At 38.6% G+C, this 18,286-nt stretch overlaps 1 protein-coding gene across 29 annotated transcripts in view; it reads left to right on the plus strand.

The window, feature by feature from the left end:
- The window catches only part of L3MBTL4 (L3MBTL histone methyl-lysine binding protein 4), a 470,574-nt gene that overhangs the window by 162,600 nt on the left and 289,688 nt on the right, over positions 1 to 18,286 (plus strand). For 24 of the 29 annotated variants that reach the window (XR_010152030.1, XR_010152029.1, XM_063795942.1 and 21 more), the window contains 4 exons: positions 13,116 to 13,220; positions 14,274 to 14,409; positions 16,259 to 16,350; positions 17,838 to 17,992. Coding sequence is in view for 27 of the 29 variants with exons in the window: in XM_063795942.1 (XP_063652012.1) it covers positions 13,116 to 13,220; positions 14,274 to 14,409; positions 16,259 to 16,350; positions 17,838 to 17,992 (488 nt within the window). In the remaining 2 variants the exon portion in view is untranslated. Of the gene's footprint in view, positions 1 to 3,833; positions 3,887 to 3,964; positions 4,126 to 13,115; positions 13,221 to 14,273; positions 14,410 to 16,258; positions 16,351 to 17,837; positions 17,993 to 18,286 lie in introns of all 29 variants that reach the window. The other 5 variants (XM_063795950.1, XM_054672318.2, XM_063795954.1 and 2 more) reach the window with 3 other exon arrangements.

An 18,286-nucleotide genomic window follows, 5' to 3' on the forward strand; every position in this document is an offset into this window, starting at 1 on the left:
GGGAAGCGCAGGTTGCGGTGAGCCGAGATTGCGCCATTGCACTCCAGCCTGGGCAACAAGAGCGAAACTCCATCTAAAAAAAAAAAAAAAGAAAGAAAAAGAAAAAGAAAAAAGAAAAGAAAAGAACATCTCCTTTTAGAATGCAAATATGCTTAAGTCTGTTCCATCTTTATGAAAAAATAATGTCCCTTGGTTCTGCATTTTCCTCCTTAACTCATCTCCTTAGTCCAGACTGGCTTCTTGAAATTTTAGACTGCATTTTCTCTTTCTGGATTTTTCTAACCTTCTTTCCCACCTCCAGCCTCCGCAACCTGACCTTTGGGTCAGTTCATCCAGCTCCTTAACTGCCTTAACCTGTGCCATTCTGTGTGGTTACGTGTGGGTGTATTTTGTCTCTCGGTGAAATTGTGATCTCCTGGAAGCCTGACTTGGGTTTCTTTCTTCTTGTTTTAGTTCCTCTCTGCCCTCTGGTTCCCGGGAGAGGTTCGTATTGTTTGCTGTGCTTTTACCTGCGCTGCCTCAGTAAGCCCTCCACTGCTTCCCCTCACTGTGTGGAGGCACCTCCCTGACTCTTAGTTGATTTAACTGAAAACAGCAGATAATATCACCTACTTCTCAGGGATTTTCCTGAAGAATTCCACATCGTGTATATCAAGTGTCCAGCATACTACAGTGCCTGGCATATAGATGACTTTCTTAAATACAAGCGGTTCTTAAAATCACTCTTTCTCTCGTCCCTTGCTTTTCCCACTGCCTTTTCTCAGCCCCTCTTGGTAGCCCTGTGTGCTCTGACCACCGACCCCCTGTTTATTCAGAACACTAGCCCAGCGTGGCCTCTGCAGACCTTGTCCTTGCCACAACTTGCCTTGGTTCGACCACAGTCCTCTATCCTTCCAGCCTGGCCTGCCCACGGTGGGTGTTCCTGTCTTAGTCTCCCGATCTGCACTTAAGAGTGGGTGCCCAGCGGGAAACCCACTGTCCTTGGAGCAGAATCCTTAGTGGGTCACGTTGTTCCCAGCCTCCTCTCTCCTGCCTGATGACTCACCAACTTTATTCATGATGAAAACAGAAGTGGTTCCTCATTTCATCCCCTTTCTCTCTAAACAAGGCACAATCGTGGCGTTCCCACCTCCCCCCACTTTCTTGTCCTGCTCTACCTCCTTCCCCTCTTCATAGCTATTATTATAATCTAGTATGATTTCAGAAAGAAATACTTTATGTCCTGAAAAGGAAATTCCAGCCTTCTGCAGAATGATAAGGTTGCATTTATTTTTGGGAGGGGCTGGGGGTTGTTGGAGGAACAGAGGCACCTTCCTGGTTTAACCTCCTAATTGTCCTAGAAACAAGACAGCCTTATTTGAACACATTCCTATTCTCTCTTTGTCTTCCTTACTTGAAATCTGAGTAAAGGGAATTCACCCTACCCCAAATTTAAGTTCTTCACCTATGCCTGAATTATATTTTAAAAATGGAATTTTTCTATCTATGCCTATACATTAAATAGAATCTGAAAGACGTGCACATGTGCATTTTGTTTTTGATAGGTGCATTTTGTTTTTGATAGTCTGAATTTGTATTTAGCCCTGCAGGTGCAGGAAGATTGTTCTGTGGAAATTCCTATTTGTTAAAACTCCTTGTGAAACTTTGAGATACCCAGAAGCTTTCCAGCCAAAAGAGTTTAGTCAGATACCAAGTGTTTGTGCTGTGAACATGGTTCCAAATTACTTGACAGTCACTGAGAATACTATCACTGTTTTAATATAGATGCTTCTTAGTACTTTAAATATTAATCATAAGCCAAATGATGACCATGTCTGGCTTTTTAGTACTTTTATAAAATGCAGTGAAATACTTTATGCATTCTGATATGCTTGGAACCAAATTATAGCCTGAGTCTGTGTCCTCTTTTCAATTGCCTAAACTGTTTGCTTGTCTACCTATTCTTTTTTTTTTTTTTTTTTTTTGCCTTTTATATGTATTTTGTTGCCTTCAGTTTTAAGGTAACTTCACTGGTATTTAACCGTACTCCCAGGGGGAAAAAAAGCATTTTTTGAAAGAATACTGTGTGCATTATATTGAGATGTTTGGTTGGAGTTTAAATCACAAGGCATATCGAGACCAAAGAAGGAACTGTATTTTAAAAATAGAGTGTGGCCTTGTGACATGAAGTCATTTAAGATGATTAATTGCTGGGGCTCTGAAGGGCAGAAAGAATTCCCATTCATGCTCATTTCCCATAGTTTCTAAAGGTCTAAGTTCTGGGGCAGAATTGAAGATACATCCTGATGTGGTTCAGATGCTTTTCCTACATTTAGAATCTGTGTCTCTGAAATGGTGATTGAAAGTACCAGGGTTGCTGGGAAATAGTTGAGCAGATCTGAAGTCTGGAACCAGACAGTCAGATCAGGACTGCTTTTTAGTTCCTGGTAGGGGTATGAAGCACTTGTAACAGGCTGCTTATCTGCAGTTCCAGCTGGAAGCTGAATGTCAAGTTCAGAGCTCTTCAGAAGGAGGAGGAATTAAAGAGGAAAATGGTGGCATTTGGAATCAAGGGTAGACACGACTTCTTGTTTAGTTAAAGGAAATATGTATTAGAAGTATCCTTGTCTATTTTCTCTGGGAAGAGTTTAGTCATTGGGGGAAAAATATGTGAGTTTATTGTTTTAGACACTAGACTCAGGATTTGTGGAATCAGTTCGGTGATGGCCAGTGAATTATCAAACAATTTGAGAAGTTATTTTTAAAAGTTCTTTCTGTGCAGTCCTGTATTATGAATGGTGTGGGTTCTTTTTCTTTGTTCATAAATGATCTTTGCTGGTCTAAGGTTGCCTAGACCTAGTAGTGTTTTATCTGCTCCGGTACGTGCTTTGTTTTTGTTTCTGAGACCATAATTCAGTCAGTGGTTAGGATGCACATTAAAATGTTTATTGTGCAGCCAAATTTCTTACTATTAGTAGCTTCTGGGGAAATGAGGATTTTGCAATTGAAATTCTAGCAGAATGGATTCACAAAAAGCCAATAAGAACTGCATTCACTTAACTTATTAAAGTATATTTTTGTTGAGCCCTGAGTTCTGTTTCTCTATTTGAAGAATGCCTCTTGCTACAATCTTGGCAGCAGTTTAGGATTCTAAGTTCAGAATTAATCTATGAAAAATGTTCAAAATAACAAGGAAGTAGTCTCTAAAATGAAAGTTTAAAAATACACAATCAGCCATCCTTCACTGCCATCTTAACTGCAGCTTTGTAGCAAGTTCTGTTTAATTATGTAGGTGATGATTTTCCCCATCAGCCAAACAAATAGATGGCAAAAAAAAAAAAAAAAGTGTCACTTTGAAAAAGCGGAATTTGAAGCATGCCTTGCTGCTTGGCCTGTATCCCCATGATGAACAACTGCAGTGAACTGCTGTGTTCTGCTTACTGAAGGCTTCCAAATGTGTATTATTATTTAGTCAGTGGGTTGATTAATGACAAATCCCCTTGAAGGATAGCCATGTGGCTCTTAATCTGTTTTTGGGTCTTAGACCTCTTTGAATATCTAATGAAAGCTATTGATAATATCCTCAGGGAATTAGGGTATCCTTAGGGAATAATAATATCCTTGGGGAAATGCTTATACCCATTTGCACCCAAAATTTTGTATAAAATTCAAGAGGATTCTAGAACGCCCGAAGACATCATGAACCCCACTCTGACTCCACTATTAAAAACAGCTATATTAAGGTGTAGTCTGAACAAGAATAGAAAAAGAGGCAAATGTGTACATGTGGTGAGTGTGTGTGTGTATTAGTGTATATAATATTTTAAGTTCTCTGTTTTCTGTGATTAAAACAGGAGAAAGCCAGAAGAAAATCTAACATTCCTGCTAAGTGCCACTGTTAACTCAGGTAAAGATCATAAAGTTTCTCAAGGAAAAAGCAAGGAAGGAGCTTCATAACCTCTCACAGTCTTCCATTGTCTTGCAGTAAATAGACTTTTATGATGAAAAGATTTATTGCAAGATTCCTGGAAGAACATTGGAGCTGTAATAATGCAACAGAAGGTTGGAAGGATGCAGCCTGTGGTTGTCCATGAGCTTCCCATGAAGTCTTTGAAAGTGTTGGTAGATATCATTACCATTATCAAGGTGAAAATTAGCATTATGGAAAATTTGACAATTTATTTCAAGCCTGAAATGTGGGCACCACCTTAAAATCCTCTGCCTCCCTTGTCCTCTGCCTCCAGCCAGGCATCAGGCACTGCCCATTCTACCCCCTAAGTATGTACTGAATCTGGCCACTTCCCCCATTCCCAGTCCTACTTGCACTGGCTGAGGTCCTCATTATCACTTGTCAAGGCTGTTGCAACTTTCTAAATGTAATAGAACTTGGGAGTTAAGTGCACAGGCCAAGGCCTGAATTTGAATTCCAGGTTTTGTATTGACCAGTGTGCAAACAGAGCAATTTGTGAACAACTGTGAGCCTTAGTTCTTCATGTGTGAAATGGGGATTGTCATAGTTCCAATATAGGGTTTTTTGTTTGTTTGTTTGTTTGTTTTGAGACGGAGTCTTGCTCTGTTGCCAGGCTGGAGTGCAGTGGTGTGATCTTGGCTCATTGCAACCTCCACCTCCCAGGCTCAAGCGATTCTTCTGCCTCAGCCTCCCGAGTAGCTGGGACTACAGGTGCACACCACCACACCCAGCTAATTTTTGTATTTTTAGTAGAGACGGGGTTTCACCACGTTGGCCAGGATGGTCTTGATCTCTTGACCTCATGATCTGCTCGCCTTGGCCTCCCAAAGTGCTGGGATTACAGGCGTGAGCCACCACACCCGGCCCCAGGGGGTTTTAAGGCTTAAGTAGTTGACTTAGACACTGTACATGGCATATGGCAGATTCTTAATTATTGACAGATACTTAAAGCCTTTTTAACGTCTTCTACTTCTAGTCTTGCCACCTTTCTAATCAGTTTCCCACACCGCTGCTAATAAGATGCAAGAATATTTTTTGCATCTTTTGCTGGTGCTTTATCAATTAAGAATGAAATAAAATTTTCTTAGCAGGACATATGAGTCTTATCATGGCCTGCATCCTGCCTGCTCATTTAGTATCACCATCACTTGATTATGTGTATGTGTTGATTTTTTAAGAATTACTATGTCATTTAACATTTTTAACAAGACAGAAGGGTATAAAAATAAAAGGGTCTCTCTCTGTCTGTTCTCCTCTCTAGATGAACCACTCAAAATAATCTGATGTAAATCTTTCCAGATCTGTATATATGTAGCTATGTAGATATGTAAATCATGTTTATGTAAATAGCTGTTTTTTTTTTTTTGATAAAAAATGACAACACACCATATGCTTATCTAACACTTGCTTGATATTGATTATGGCTGTCATTCTGCCTCGGCAGATGCAGTGATGTGTCTTGCTTTTTTCTTTTTTCTGAGACAGAGTCTTGCTCTGTCACCGAGGCTGGAGTGCAGTGGTGCAATCTTGGCTCACTGCAACCTCTGCCTCCCAGGTTCAAGCAATTCTCCTGCCTCAGCCTCCCAAGTAGCTGGGATTACAGGTGCCCACCACCACACCTGGCTAATTTTTTGTATTTTTAGTAGAGACGGGGTTTAGCCATGTTGGCCAGGCTCTTCTTGAACTCCTGACCTCAGGTGATCCACCCACCTTGGCCTCCCAAAGTGCTGGGATTGCAGGCGTGAGCCACCGTGCCCGGCCTGTCTTGCTTTTTTTGAACAGCCGCATTGTATTCCATGGTCATGTCTATTACTTCCCCATCTAAAAGTATTTTTGTATATGATATTGTGGTGGGAATCTACCTGAATTGTTCTTTCCAAATTGGTAGTCATGTGTTCTGATGCCATCTTCTTTGCTCTGCAGTGTGCAGTGCTACCTTTATTTATATTAAATTCCCACATTTAGGAATGCCTTTTATAGACTCCCCTTGGCACTGTTTTCACACTTTTGGCAGCTGGGGATTACTTAATGGCCATAGGTGGTAGATATTCGACCACCAATTTTAGATATTTGAAACATTTATTATATTTATAATTATGAAATAAAAAGTTAAAAATTATTAAGTCTTTAATTAGCAAGGGGGATGGTGATGCTTATAACTTTTGGTAATATTCTAGCATCCAGACCAATCACTCAAACAGGAAAGCCAGATACACTTACACTGTGGCCTTGGGCATATCATCTGTAAAATGTGCATAATAACACTGCATAGGGTTTTTATGATGATTTAATGTGTTAATATTTGTAAGTACTTAAAACAGTATCTGGCGCAATGTTAAAAGGCATCTATGTATGGCTTGATAAAGGACAGCTTAGGCTCTATAACTACTCCTTCTCTATCTTATATTCTTCCTTTCTCTTACTGAGAAAATTGTATCTAACCATTCTAGGTTTCTGGCTACAACAGCAAGTGTTTGGCGGTTTCTCACACAGTTCTCAATCATGCTGTTTATTCAGACCAAACATAAACTCTTTTCCTTTTGCTTCATCAAAGGCAGAGTTGACAAGACTCTCACACTCAAAACCTTGCAAGTTGATGCTCCCTATTTTAGCGAAGCCTGCAAGGGCCTTCCTAACTTTCTCTTTGGTTGTATTCATCTTGGAAAATACTTCTTCATGTTCTCTTCTGTAGCATTTGAATTATTTTTGACATTACTGATAACATGATTGATTTTTTTTCCATTGAGTGAAGAAAGTCATCAAATTTTGTCAAAGAGTTAAATTCTCTGTGGTCAAGCTGTTTATATCACAGTTAGCCTATGTAAGACTGCCTCATATTTCACCCTTTACATTTAAAATAGTGACATTTTGTCCCCCAGGGGACACATTGGAACAATTTTATATGTGGAAGATGTTGCTGAGATAAACCAGTTGAGCAGGCTGCTGAATTCATGGCAAAGGCCTTTGTGTAGTAAGAAATTTTGTTTTTGTCATCTGCATATAAAATTCCTCCTGTGAACATCTTTCCCTTTGAGAGCCATCGTGTGAAGGTTTAGAAATCAGTGGCTTGAGGTCCTTGCCCAGTTCTTTGTATAACATGTTAAAATGTGTGCCTCGGTGGCCAGGATTTGATTGCAGGCCCAATTTCCCCCACCTCTCTCAATGCTGAATTAAAATGAGGAAAATATTTTTGACTGCCTACCCGTGCCTTTGAATAACATAGACTATTGAGGGGCATTCAGTTGGAATCTTGCAGCTATATCACTTGAGTGCTCTTCTGTGATACACCCCTAGCTGATGCTCTGCTAGCACTGATGGCCACAGACCTTCCCCATTCTACTGTGGTTCACAAAATAATCATGACAAAGCATCATCTATTCGATCTCATAATGTGGAGTGGATGGCACACACATATAGTAATTATTGCTTTTAGGAATTTCACCAGTAGCTTGTCTTCAGTTTCTCTAGGCATGGTGACGGTGTTTTGTTTGTGTGTTTGTTTTGTTTTTTCCTCATGTTATGGCCCATTTTACAAGCATTTTAAATAATAGTATATAATTTGTACCTGCTTTTGTCAAGAGGTGTGGAACTTTGAATAATGTTTCTTTTCCTTTATTAGTGACAAAATCAATTTCATATGAGAAAATGTTATTTTGTGGCTTTTTGGGAAAAGAAAACGACAAAGCAAAACACCTTAACTTTTGTACTCAAGAGCACTGGCGCTTCTTTGGAAATGTCCTTGGGGCCTTCGATGGCCTCTAGCCAGGTTTCGTTTTGCCTGTTTAGTTGCCACTTCTGTCCCTTTATGTGGAACACACAGCTGGCAGGTTTTCACAAGACACAGGTCCTTAGTTGTACTAGGCTACTAAACTGGCTGTGTGACCTAGAGAAAGTTTATTCATTCGGGCTCGAGTCGATCTGTAATTTTTTCCAGGTCTCTGAACCTTATAATTTTTTATGACTGAATTTAATGGGCCTATTGTTTGCTTTAAGTATGTAACTCTAGTTATCTTTTCTTACCATAAAATATAATCTTATAAGCACAGTATCAATTATATTAATGAAACATAAGATTTTTAAAAAGGAAAAAATTTTTAAAATCTGTCAGGTCATGAATAAACCATTTAACAGAGAAGAGAGACTGATGAAAGGCAGTGATATTTCTCACTAAATGTTGTCTTTCAGATTGCTAAAATGAACGTTTTATTTTTTATTTTGAAACCCTCCAAGAAATGCTGAGTCTGTTTTAGCTATGTAGTGTTACTTGCAACATTATGGAAAGCTCCCAAATGATCCATTGGGAAACCAATTTGAAAGGCTGACAAGAGTAACATTGATCATCTTCACTTCTGGCTGGGAAGTATTGTCAATGTCTCAAATTTATCAATCACGTGTGATAAGACAGTATAGTTTGCTCAACATAACACTGTTTCCTCCCCACCCCTAATTTTGCAGTGTTTCAGTTTTGTTAAAACATGAACAATGTTCTTTCAGTTTCTATGGCTTCTTAAGTTTCCTCTCAGCATTAGTAATATTGTCTCCCTGTGGTCTACCTTTTTCATTGCATTTTGTCAGCGTTGTGTGCATGTGTATTTGTATATGTGTATGGCACTTTTGAAGTTAACCGAGAAATTTCAAAGCAGTGAACAGGAGGTAGTCACACAAAACTTGTTAAATACAATCTGCTGGAAAACATAGTAGATGTGAGAAGAAGGCTGGGAGAGTTAAACACACACATGACATTTATTTTTGTAGAAATAAAATATTCCTGAGAAATCATTCATTCTTGCCATTTCATTTTGGGGTTTGTCATCTTTTAAGTTTTTCCTTAGAAGCTTCTAAAATTATCTCAGAATGTAAGAAAAATTTAACGATATTTTACAAGCCAATTCATAGGTTTTACAATTATTCCATGCTTGTATAAAAAAGGCTTGCATCCAAGTACAGAAGAAGGTTGAATGAGCTGGGTTACCTATACACAGAGGAGTACAATGCAGCTGTGAAAAAGAGTACGTGTAATAGTTGGGAATGGACATGGAGTGGTTTCCAAGAGACATTAGTAATGCAAAAAGCCACGTGCAAAAGAGCATGCATAGTATGCTGCCTTTTGTGTGAGAAAGAAGGGGAAATAAGAAAAACCTACATGTAACTGCTTATCTTTACAAAAAGAAGCTTCGGAAGCATAAACCAGAAAACAGTGAAGTTGGTGACCTCCACGAGGTGGTGTGAGGGAATGCGGTGGATAGAATATGGGAGGAAGAGATACATTTTTGAGTAACTTTTGCTAATTTTAACTTTTGGAAGCATGTTAATATTCTACATATTTAAAAAATCATTAAGAACTGAAAGCAAATTGAACAAATTTGAACTCAATTGTATTTCAAATGGATATTGTAACTTTACTGAAGAGAGAACAAATAGGAACCCAAGTAGTTCACGAGCACAGTTTTTAACAATATACTCCATTCTTGGATGACACAGGAGGGAGGGAAAATTGCAAAGAAATCTTGAACTTTTAAAATAGGTTTTCTTATTATGACAGTATGGGTAAAACAGTTCTGAAACTGTAAGAGGCCCTGTAGGATTTGGTAAATGAGTAAGTGTGTCGACTTTGTTCAAGGAGAAACACAAAGTGGATGCAGGAGGGCAGAACAGACCTTTTGGGGAGGGATTAGTCTTAGACATATCTGTTTGAACTTATGATTTATAAAATATATATGTATGTTTGTATGGGTATACATGTGTACATGTCTATGTGTGAATGTACATATATGTGCATTTTATATGTAACTAGTGAAGAAATTGGACAACACTGTGATTGAATGATCAAAACTACCATCACCAGTGAGGGACAGAGAGACATCATGTGCCTCTGGGTGTGATACCCTGAGAAGGACACAACACATCCATGTAGTATTCTGGCAAAAAAATATACCACCTGAATCAAATCTTGAGGAAGCATCAGACAGACCCAAAACGAGGAGTGTTCTAGTCAAAAAATCAGAGGAAGGGCCTGTAATCCCAGCACTTTGGGAGCCCGAGGCAGGTGGATCACCAGAGGACAGGAGTTCTAGACTAGCCTGGCCAACATGGTGAGACCCTGGCTCTACTGAAAAAATACAAAAAAAAAAAAAAAATTAGCCGGGCATGGTGGCTTACACCTATAATCCCAGCTACTCGAGATGCTGAGGCAGGAGAATCGCTTGAACCTGGGAGCCGGAGGTTGCAGTGAGCTGAGATGGCACCATTGCGCTCCAGCCTGGGTGACACAGCGAGACTCCATCTTAAAAAAAAAAAAAAAATCAGAGGAGGGGGAAGTCTGCATTCTTAAAAACATGTCAGTGCTATACAAGACAATGACACAGTATGGGAAAAGTTTCTGATTAAGGAAGACTGAAGAGGCTCGTCAACTCGTAACATCCGACCCTAGACTGGCTCCTGCTTTGCAGGCGGTGTATGGGGGTGAGTGTTGGAAAGCATATTGTTGGATAAATGGACAAAATTGGAATATGAATGGAAGATTAGAAAAAGTATTGTATAAATGTTAAATTTACAGTTAATAACTGAGTTATGGTTTTGTAAGAGAATGTTCTATTCTTAGGGAAAATACACTACTCTTAGGGAAAATTATTTTGGGGTAAAGGGCCTTCAAAATGTTCAGAAAAAAATTTATATCCATATGTTTCTCTATCTATGTGTATGCTCACAGAGACATATGAGAGATAGAGTAAGTACAAATGGTAAAGCAAAGCAGGTGAAATGTAGCAATGAGTGAATCTAGGCAAAGTCTATCTATGCATGTGCTCTCTACACTGTCTTGTTGTTGCAACTTTTAAATTTCCCAGTGGAATAATTTTTTTTTTTTAGTTGGAGTTTCACTCTGTCATCCAGGCTGGAGTGCAGTGGCCCAATCTTGGCTCACCGCAACCTCCGTCTCTTGGGTTCAAGCGATTCTCCTGCCTCAGCCTCCAGAGTAGCTGGGATTACAGGCACACACCATCACACCTGGCTAATTCTTGCATTTTTAATAGAGATGGGGTTTCGTCATGTTGGCCAGGCTGGTCTCGAACTCCTGACCTCAGACGATCCACCTGCCTTGGCCTCCCAAAGTACTGGGATTACAGGCATGAGCCACTGTGCCCAGCCCCTGGAATAATTTTTGAAAAGAATAAATTTTAACCCCAAAATAGGCATTCAGATGTTAAGCAATATTAAATAATAATACAATTAGTGATTAAATGCAGCTCTAGATCTAATAGATCTAGGTTCTACTCATCATTTTCCATTAGTATATGATTATTTGCAATTAACAATAAAGTGACTAGTAATGGTGAATCTGTTCAAAACTGTGTGCTTAAAGAAAATAATGATGAATAGGAGCAAATTAGGAAGTCGGCTGTGAAAATATTACAGTAAAAATAGCTATAAACATTCAAAGGTATCTAGAAATAAATATAACAGTATATTGGCAGTTTTATGTGAAAATTGAAAAACACTTTTGACAGATAAAAATGATTAGATCAAATGGGAGAGAGAACAAGTTTCTGAATTTAAAAAACTTAATATGGAAATGATTGCTTTCTAAATAGAAAGGCTCATTATAAGCAAATAAAACTGTGTGATATAGGCAAATAAGTCAATGAAACATAAGAGAGGGGTCAGAAATAAGACCTACAAGTATGTAGAAACCATATATGACAGAGCTGACTTTGCCAATCACTTCAAGTATGGACTATTCAAAACGCTTTTCTTGAATGATTTGTTTTCCATGTGAAAAAAGTAGGCCTCTACCTGACACCATGGAAAACTCAATTTCAATTGTACTACAAATTTAAATCTGAAGAAAGAAACTTCAACAGTTCTTAAAAAATACTAGGGACAGGTGCAGTGGCTCACACCTATAATCCTAGCCCTTTGGGAGGCTCAGGAAGGTGGATCATTTGAGGTCAGGAGTTCAAGACCAGCCTGGCCTACATGGTGAAACCCCGTCACTACTAAAAATACAAAAATTAGCCAGGCCGTAGTGGTGCACACTTGTAATCCCAGCTACTTGGGAGGCTGAGGCAGGAGAATTGCTTGAACCTGGGAGGCGGAGGTTGCAGTGAGCTGAGATCATGTCACTGCACTGCAGTCTGGGTGACAGAGTGAGACCTTGTCTCAGAAAAAAAAAAAAAAAAAGGAAAATACCTATGTAGCTTCAGAGTTAAGAAGGATTTCATAGGCTGGGTATGTAGAATGTATAGAAAATAATTGATATATTTTACTACCTTAAAATTATAAGTTTATCTGCAACAAAGTCACTGTAAACACAGCGAAGAGCCAAGTCACAGACTGAGAGTAGGTAATCCATATAATAAAGTGATGTTATCCAGGGTACAGGAAGGAAAAATGGGCAAAAGGAATAAATGGGAAGTTCATAGGACACACAACTTCATGGAGGTACTATTTCAAAGCATATTAACATAATGAAACCATCCTTGAGCACTAACTACATATAAGAACAGTCTTCCATCTTTAGCCACATCACTGAGCTTCTAAACTATACAGTGAATTCTTTCAAAAAATTCTTATTTGGGCTGGGCGTGGTGGCCTGTAATCCCAGCACTTTGGGAGGCCAAGGTGGGTAGATCACAAGGTCAGGAGTTCAAGACCAGCCTAGCCAAGATGGTGAAACCCCGTCTCTACTAAAACTGCAAAAATTAGCTGGGCGCAGTATGTAATCCTAGCTATTTGGGAGGCTGAGACAGGAGAATCACTTGAACCCGGGAGGTGGAGGTTGCAGTGAGCCAAGATCGTGCCAATACACTCCAGCAAGAGTCCATCTCAAAAAAAATTCTTATTTGATTTATGTTTTTGACAAATTATAATCATATATAACCCTGGGGTAGACAGTGATGTTCACAGTGTGGAATGATTGAATCAAGCATACTCACACATCCATCACCTTAAATACTTACCATTTATTCCTCCTTTCTAACTGCCACTTTATACCCTTTGACCAGCATCTCCCCATTCCCTCAACTTCCAGCCTCTGGTAGACACTATTCTACTCTCTGTTTCTATGAGTTCAATTGTTTTAGACTTCACCTAGAGGTGACACCAAATATTTTAACATAAAACTGTGACGAAATCTCAGTGGCTAATGTTATGTCGTGAAATTTTGTAGGATCAGTCCTTTCCAGAGCATGAAAATGGTTTTCAGATTGGAATGAGATTAGAAGGCATTGATCCCCGACATCCATCGGTATTCTGTGTGCTTTCTGTAGCGGAGGTAAGAGGTGGTGTTACTGTCTTGGGCTAATTGCCTAGTGACAGAAAGATAATTTTCTAGAAAATAACAAATTTGTTTGATATTTATTATGAACAAGTTCCAGTGCATTATGGATTTATTTTAGTCAGCGATGGGTGAAACTATGTTTCTTCGTGAATTTTTTTCCTTCTCTGAAGATGAATTTTCTAAAAAGTCCTTTATCAACTAGCATTTATTCTTGACTGAATCGGTAAATAATTTTCACTTGAGGTTGCTAACAATCTGTGAATCCCAGTGGTTTTTAACCTATTAACAGAGTTGTACTTATTCACATTTTAGCTGAACTAATGAGAAATGTGTATGAATAATATTAATGCATATGAATTATATATTTATATAAATACATTCACTTTATGAAAATTATTTAGAGTGGAGAGCTCTTGATGAATGGCTTATAAAATGTAATACTTACTAAATATATTATTAAATCCATAAAAGATCTTTATATTTCTGATAGCATTGAACATAACAGTCACATTTATTTACTTTACTGATTGATTATAGCTATTAAAGTTGTACCACATGTCTAGAGGATGTATTTCTCAGACCATTTTATTATTCTCTTTATTGAGTGTGCTGGATACATATGTTAGAGTTGAAACAAGGCCATGCCTATTTTAGTTGTGCTTTGTACTTTAGCTTACACTGTCTTGGAATATGAATCCAGGCCAGAGGGCAGAAGATAGGGTTGCTGAAGGGAATATTTGACAGGTGTTGAATTAATAAATAAACCAGTTAATTAATGAATACATAAACTGACCCTCAGATTCCTAGATTGGGTAAAAGGGTCACTATTTTGCAGAATGCACTAGATACCTGTAAGACAGGGTCTAATTTCATTAGAGCTTAATCAGAGGTCATCCATAAATTTGTTCTTTAATGGAAACATTTGGATAGAAGGGTTGGCTCTTATATGTTGATAGTACTGACAAAATATATGAATATTTTGTGAATTTTGTGTCTACTCCAAATATATGACACTTAATGAATGATTGTAAACTTTCTATCTTGCAGGTTTGTGGTTACCGTCTAAGACTTCATTTTGATGGTTATTTAAGTTGCTATGATTTTTGGACCAATGCTGGTTCCCCTGACATTCATCCAGTAGGGTGGTGTGAAAAGACCAAACATGAACTGCACATCCCTAAGGGTAAGCCAGGATACATTTACCAACTGGAAAGAGAATCAATTGGTATTTCACTTATATTTTAACAATACTTTATGAAATTCTAAGAAGAGATCCTGGTGTGGATTGATTTCCAAAATGAAATTGTGTTCCATAAAGAGTAGTAAGACTATAATGGTACCATTTTTAGAAGTAAATATCTTTAAAGAAAAGCATAAATGACTATTTAGGTCAAATATTCTGATAAGGTACAGAAGGCAGAAATAAAATATTATGAAAGCATTTTATTTTATTTTATATAAAGTTTATTAAACCTTATAAGCAGTGCAGACTAATATTTAAATCATGGTTGAAACAAAATATCTAATCAATGATACAGCAAGGTGAGGAAACTTGATTCACTGTAAGTAATTTGTTTCAGACTTAAGAATCACGGAAAACAAAGAACTATGAAAAAAATCACTATTTTTTTTCGATGGGAATGAAAAATATCATGGTTTTGTTATGTGCTAGAGGAGTCTGGGCCAGGCAGCTGTGACCAAAACCTTTTCGATTTGCTGTGTGCAAGTGAGGTGGGGATGTGGTCAAGGATGATGCTGACGGGCTCATATCTTTGCACAGCAAACTTCTGTACATTGTCTCTGGCTTGGATGTCAGACTGTTCGATGACCGTGGCAACTTCTGGAGTCAGTATACAGTCCTTTATTCCTAGTTATCCACTCAGGGTGTCCCTTGGGATCCTCCCCTGAGGCTGATGGCAGAGTCCTTGAGGTTGCTGGTTTGGAGGAAGCTGGTGACAGGCTACAGGCTCATTCATTCAGTAGGTATTTATGGAGCCCTTACCACGTGAGGCACTGAGGGCCAGTAGCAAGTAAAGCAATGTCTCTATCTCCACGGGGCTTCATTTCAGAGGAGAAGGATAATGGCGGTGGCTGCAGGGACACTCTTTCAGAAAGCATGGGGGAGAAAGGCCTCTCTGTGGACATAATGTTCCAAAGAGACGTGGGTGAAATGACAGAGGAAGCAGTGTGGTGTCTGGGTAAGCCCTCCAAGGGAAGAACAGGAGCAGGCGCCGGGGCAGGAGTGTGCGTTGCGAGGATGAGTCATCTCAGGGAGACAGCAGAGAAGCGCCCAGGTGGGAAGGTCGGGGACGAAGACGGTGGTGTTCCCAGGCCTGGAAGGCTGTGCAGGGAGTTTGACTCCTGTTCCGAGGCTGGTGCTCAGAACCATATTTTGAGCCTGTACTGTTTGGCCAGCACTGTGTGAGAGCCACGCTAGGGCATGCGAATGGGAGGATGCAGCAGTTTTTAATGGGAGACTAGTAAAGATGTGGCGCAGAAAGCTGGAGCTGTCGAGTGGGCATTGGATTGAGAAGGCGTTTGTTTCTGTGCCTGGCATCCTGGATGGCTGCACCCTCAGGACCTCTGATGGTCTCTGTAAAGTCGCTTCCTCAGGAGTGGCGACAGGTACGGGAACTCTGGTCTCATCCCTTTGCCCATTCAGGAAAGCCTTAATGGGCGATGAGACTCCCATCAAGCCACCAGAGTAGTGACTCCGTATCAGAGCATGTGAAATTTTATTGGGAATGATGCGCGTGATGGGGAAGCACTATTAACACTTTTGCACATAATACATTTTAAAAAGGTGAAACAATTTGGAGATTTTAATTTAAATCTTTTGTGGGTGCTAAGGACGTTGAATTTATGGCAGGACACTAATAATAATCATATGAGGTTGGTGCAAAAGTAATTGCGTTTTTTCCCCCATTAAAAGTAATGGCAAAAACCGCAATTACTTTTGCACCAACCTAATATATTTAATATGCATGTGATTACATCTTTTGGGTATTTTGAGTAATCTGTTCTTTTTTTAGGTTATAGAAAAGATAAATTTGTTTGGATGGATTACTTGAAGGCCTGCAAATTGCAAAATGCTCCAAAGAAATTATTCAGAAACAGAAGTCCTGTAAGTATTTTCTTTCCCAGCATAAATCAAATTTCCCCCAAGCTTAAATTTCTTAAAATTCACTATATATTCTGTTTTATTTTAATCCTTTAAGAAGTTATGGAAACTGTTAACTTCCTATCACTTTTGTCACCTAATTCGTCAGTTTCTTGTGGGCATATCTTGGTTTTCTTCCTTTAAAAGTATAATTAAATACTTCAATTAGATGAGAAAAAGTTGGGAAAAGTTAAAAACTTTATGTTTAAAGCCTACTAAAATTGAAAGTGTCTTTTAAAAATGTTTTCCCTTACAGGGAGTTAATCCTTTAATCTTGGTTTTGGTGTTTTGAAACCAGCAGATACTCTAAGTAGGCTTTGAATGTACCCAGCCTAGATATATTTAAATGTAATGAAAATGAGAGTAACATTTTGTACTAATTGAAGGGGTGTTCTGCGGATCTGGGTAGATCACACTTCTTATGCCATCTGTGTCCCCAGAAATCTAGTGAACCTTCAGTGGAGGAGAATAAGTCGCAACTCTAGAAGTCAGCTCTGCCACTGGCAGGCGGTGTCACTGTGCAGGCCACTCACTGAATTTCTCCAGACATCACTTCTGTGATCTTGAAAGCAGTGTTATACAATCGTTAAATATGTTTCCTAGATTTGTATCAAGAAAAGGAGTTATTAAAACGTGAAATTGCTGTAAAAATAGAATGTGCTGAAGGAGAATAAAAATCAGGGTTTGATGAAAGAGAAGTAGAGAAAAACACCCTCTTTTAGTTCCCGGATACTGTATGTACTCCCTAAATCCCAGGATTGGCTAATTATAGATATATGAAGGGTGGGTTTGTAATTGTTATGTTATTGTAAATCATAGTTCATAGTATTTTTATACTAAGAAAAGCACAGATAGTAAAAAAGCACTCACATTTTAAAATTATAAATTTAAATTATACGTTAAATATATATAAATTATATATATAAATTCACATTTTAAATTATAATTTTATTTAAGCATGTATTTCTTAAATATTGAAAAAGCCACTTATTTTCAGATTGGGTAATCAAATTAACAGGATACTTTGGTGCTAATTAGAGCATATCTTCACCACTTTTTCAAATAGTGGCATTTGGAAACTTCAAAAGCCTATAGGAAGCAGAGAAGGTTATTTGATACTATTGTGTTCAGTAAACATCATATTTTAAAATTAATACAAATTATTCTAAGAAAAAAGAGGGAAATATGAAGATGATAAGGGAAAGAAAACCTCCCTGCACAACAAAAGACAAAAGCACAAAGGAAAGCTAGTTTCCTGGGCCTTTGTTATGAATATAAACTGTGTGACAGTTGCCGTATATTTTTACAGGCATTTGATGGCTTTGTCCAGAGGCTAAGTGCTGACACCTGTAGACTTTGCTGTTGCTAAACATAGAAGTTTTGACAGTGGCTCAGTCCTATTTGGTGTCCTGTTTCTTTTTGTGCTTCTTCCCCTGCTGGTGCTGCGTTAGAACGGGCCAATGTCTAAAGAATTTCAGGTTGGAATGAAGCTGGAGGCCGTGGACAGGAAGAACCCTTCCTTGGTGTGTGTGGCGACCATAGCAGATATTGTTGAAGATCGCTTACTAGTGCATTTTGACAACTGGGATGATAGTTACGATTACTGGTGAGATATGAATGTGTGTTTTATTTTTGTGTATTCATATGTTTGATGTTAAGAATTTGTTTTCATTCTAGCGCTGTTGCTCTTTTTGCTGTTCTAATAGTGATGAGCATTAGGAATTTGGTGGTTGACTGTTCATTACCTTCTCTTCCATGTGAATTACTGAATTAAAGAGCCCTAGAAACTTCTCCATCTGTAGAGGTTACCCAGTGAAGCCTCATCTGAAATAATATAACCTGTTCAGGACACTTTGCTATATTTTGTCTAATTTGTGAGGACAGCATTTCTGTGAAGAGG

This window comes from Pan troglodytes, chromosome 17 (assembly GCF_028858775.2).
Source record: "Pan troglodytes isolate AG18354 chromosome 17, NHGRI_mPanTro3-v2.0_pri, whole genome shotgun sequence".
NCBI classification, from domain to species: domain Eukaryota; kingdom Metazoa; phylum Chordata; class Mammalia; order Primates; family Hominidae; genus Pan; species Pan troglodytes.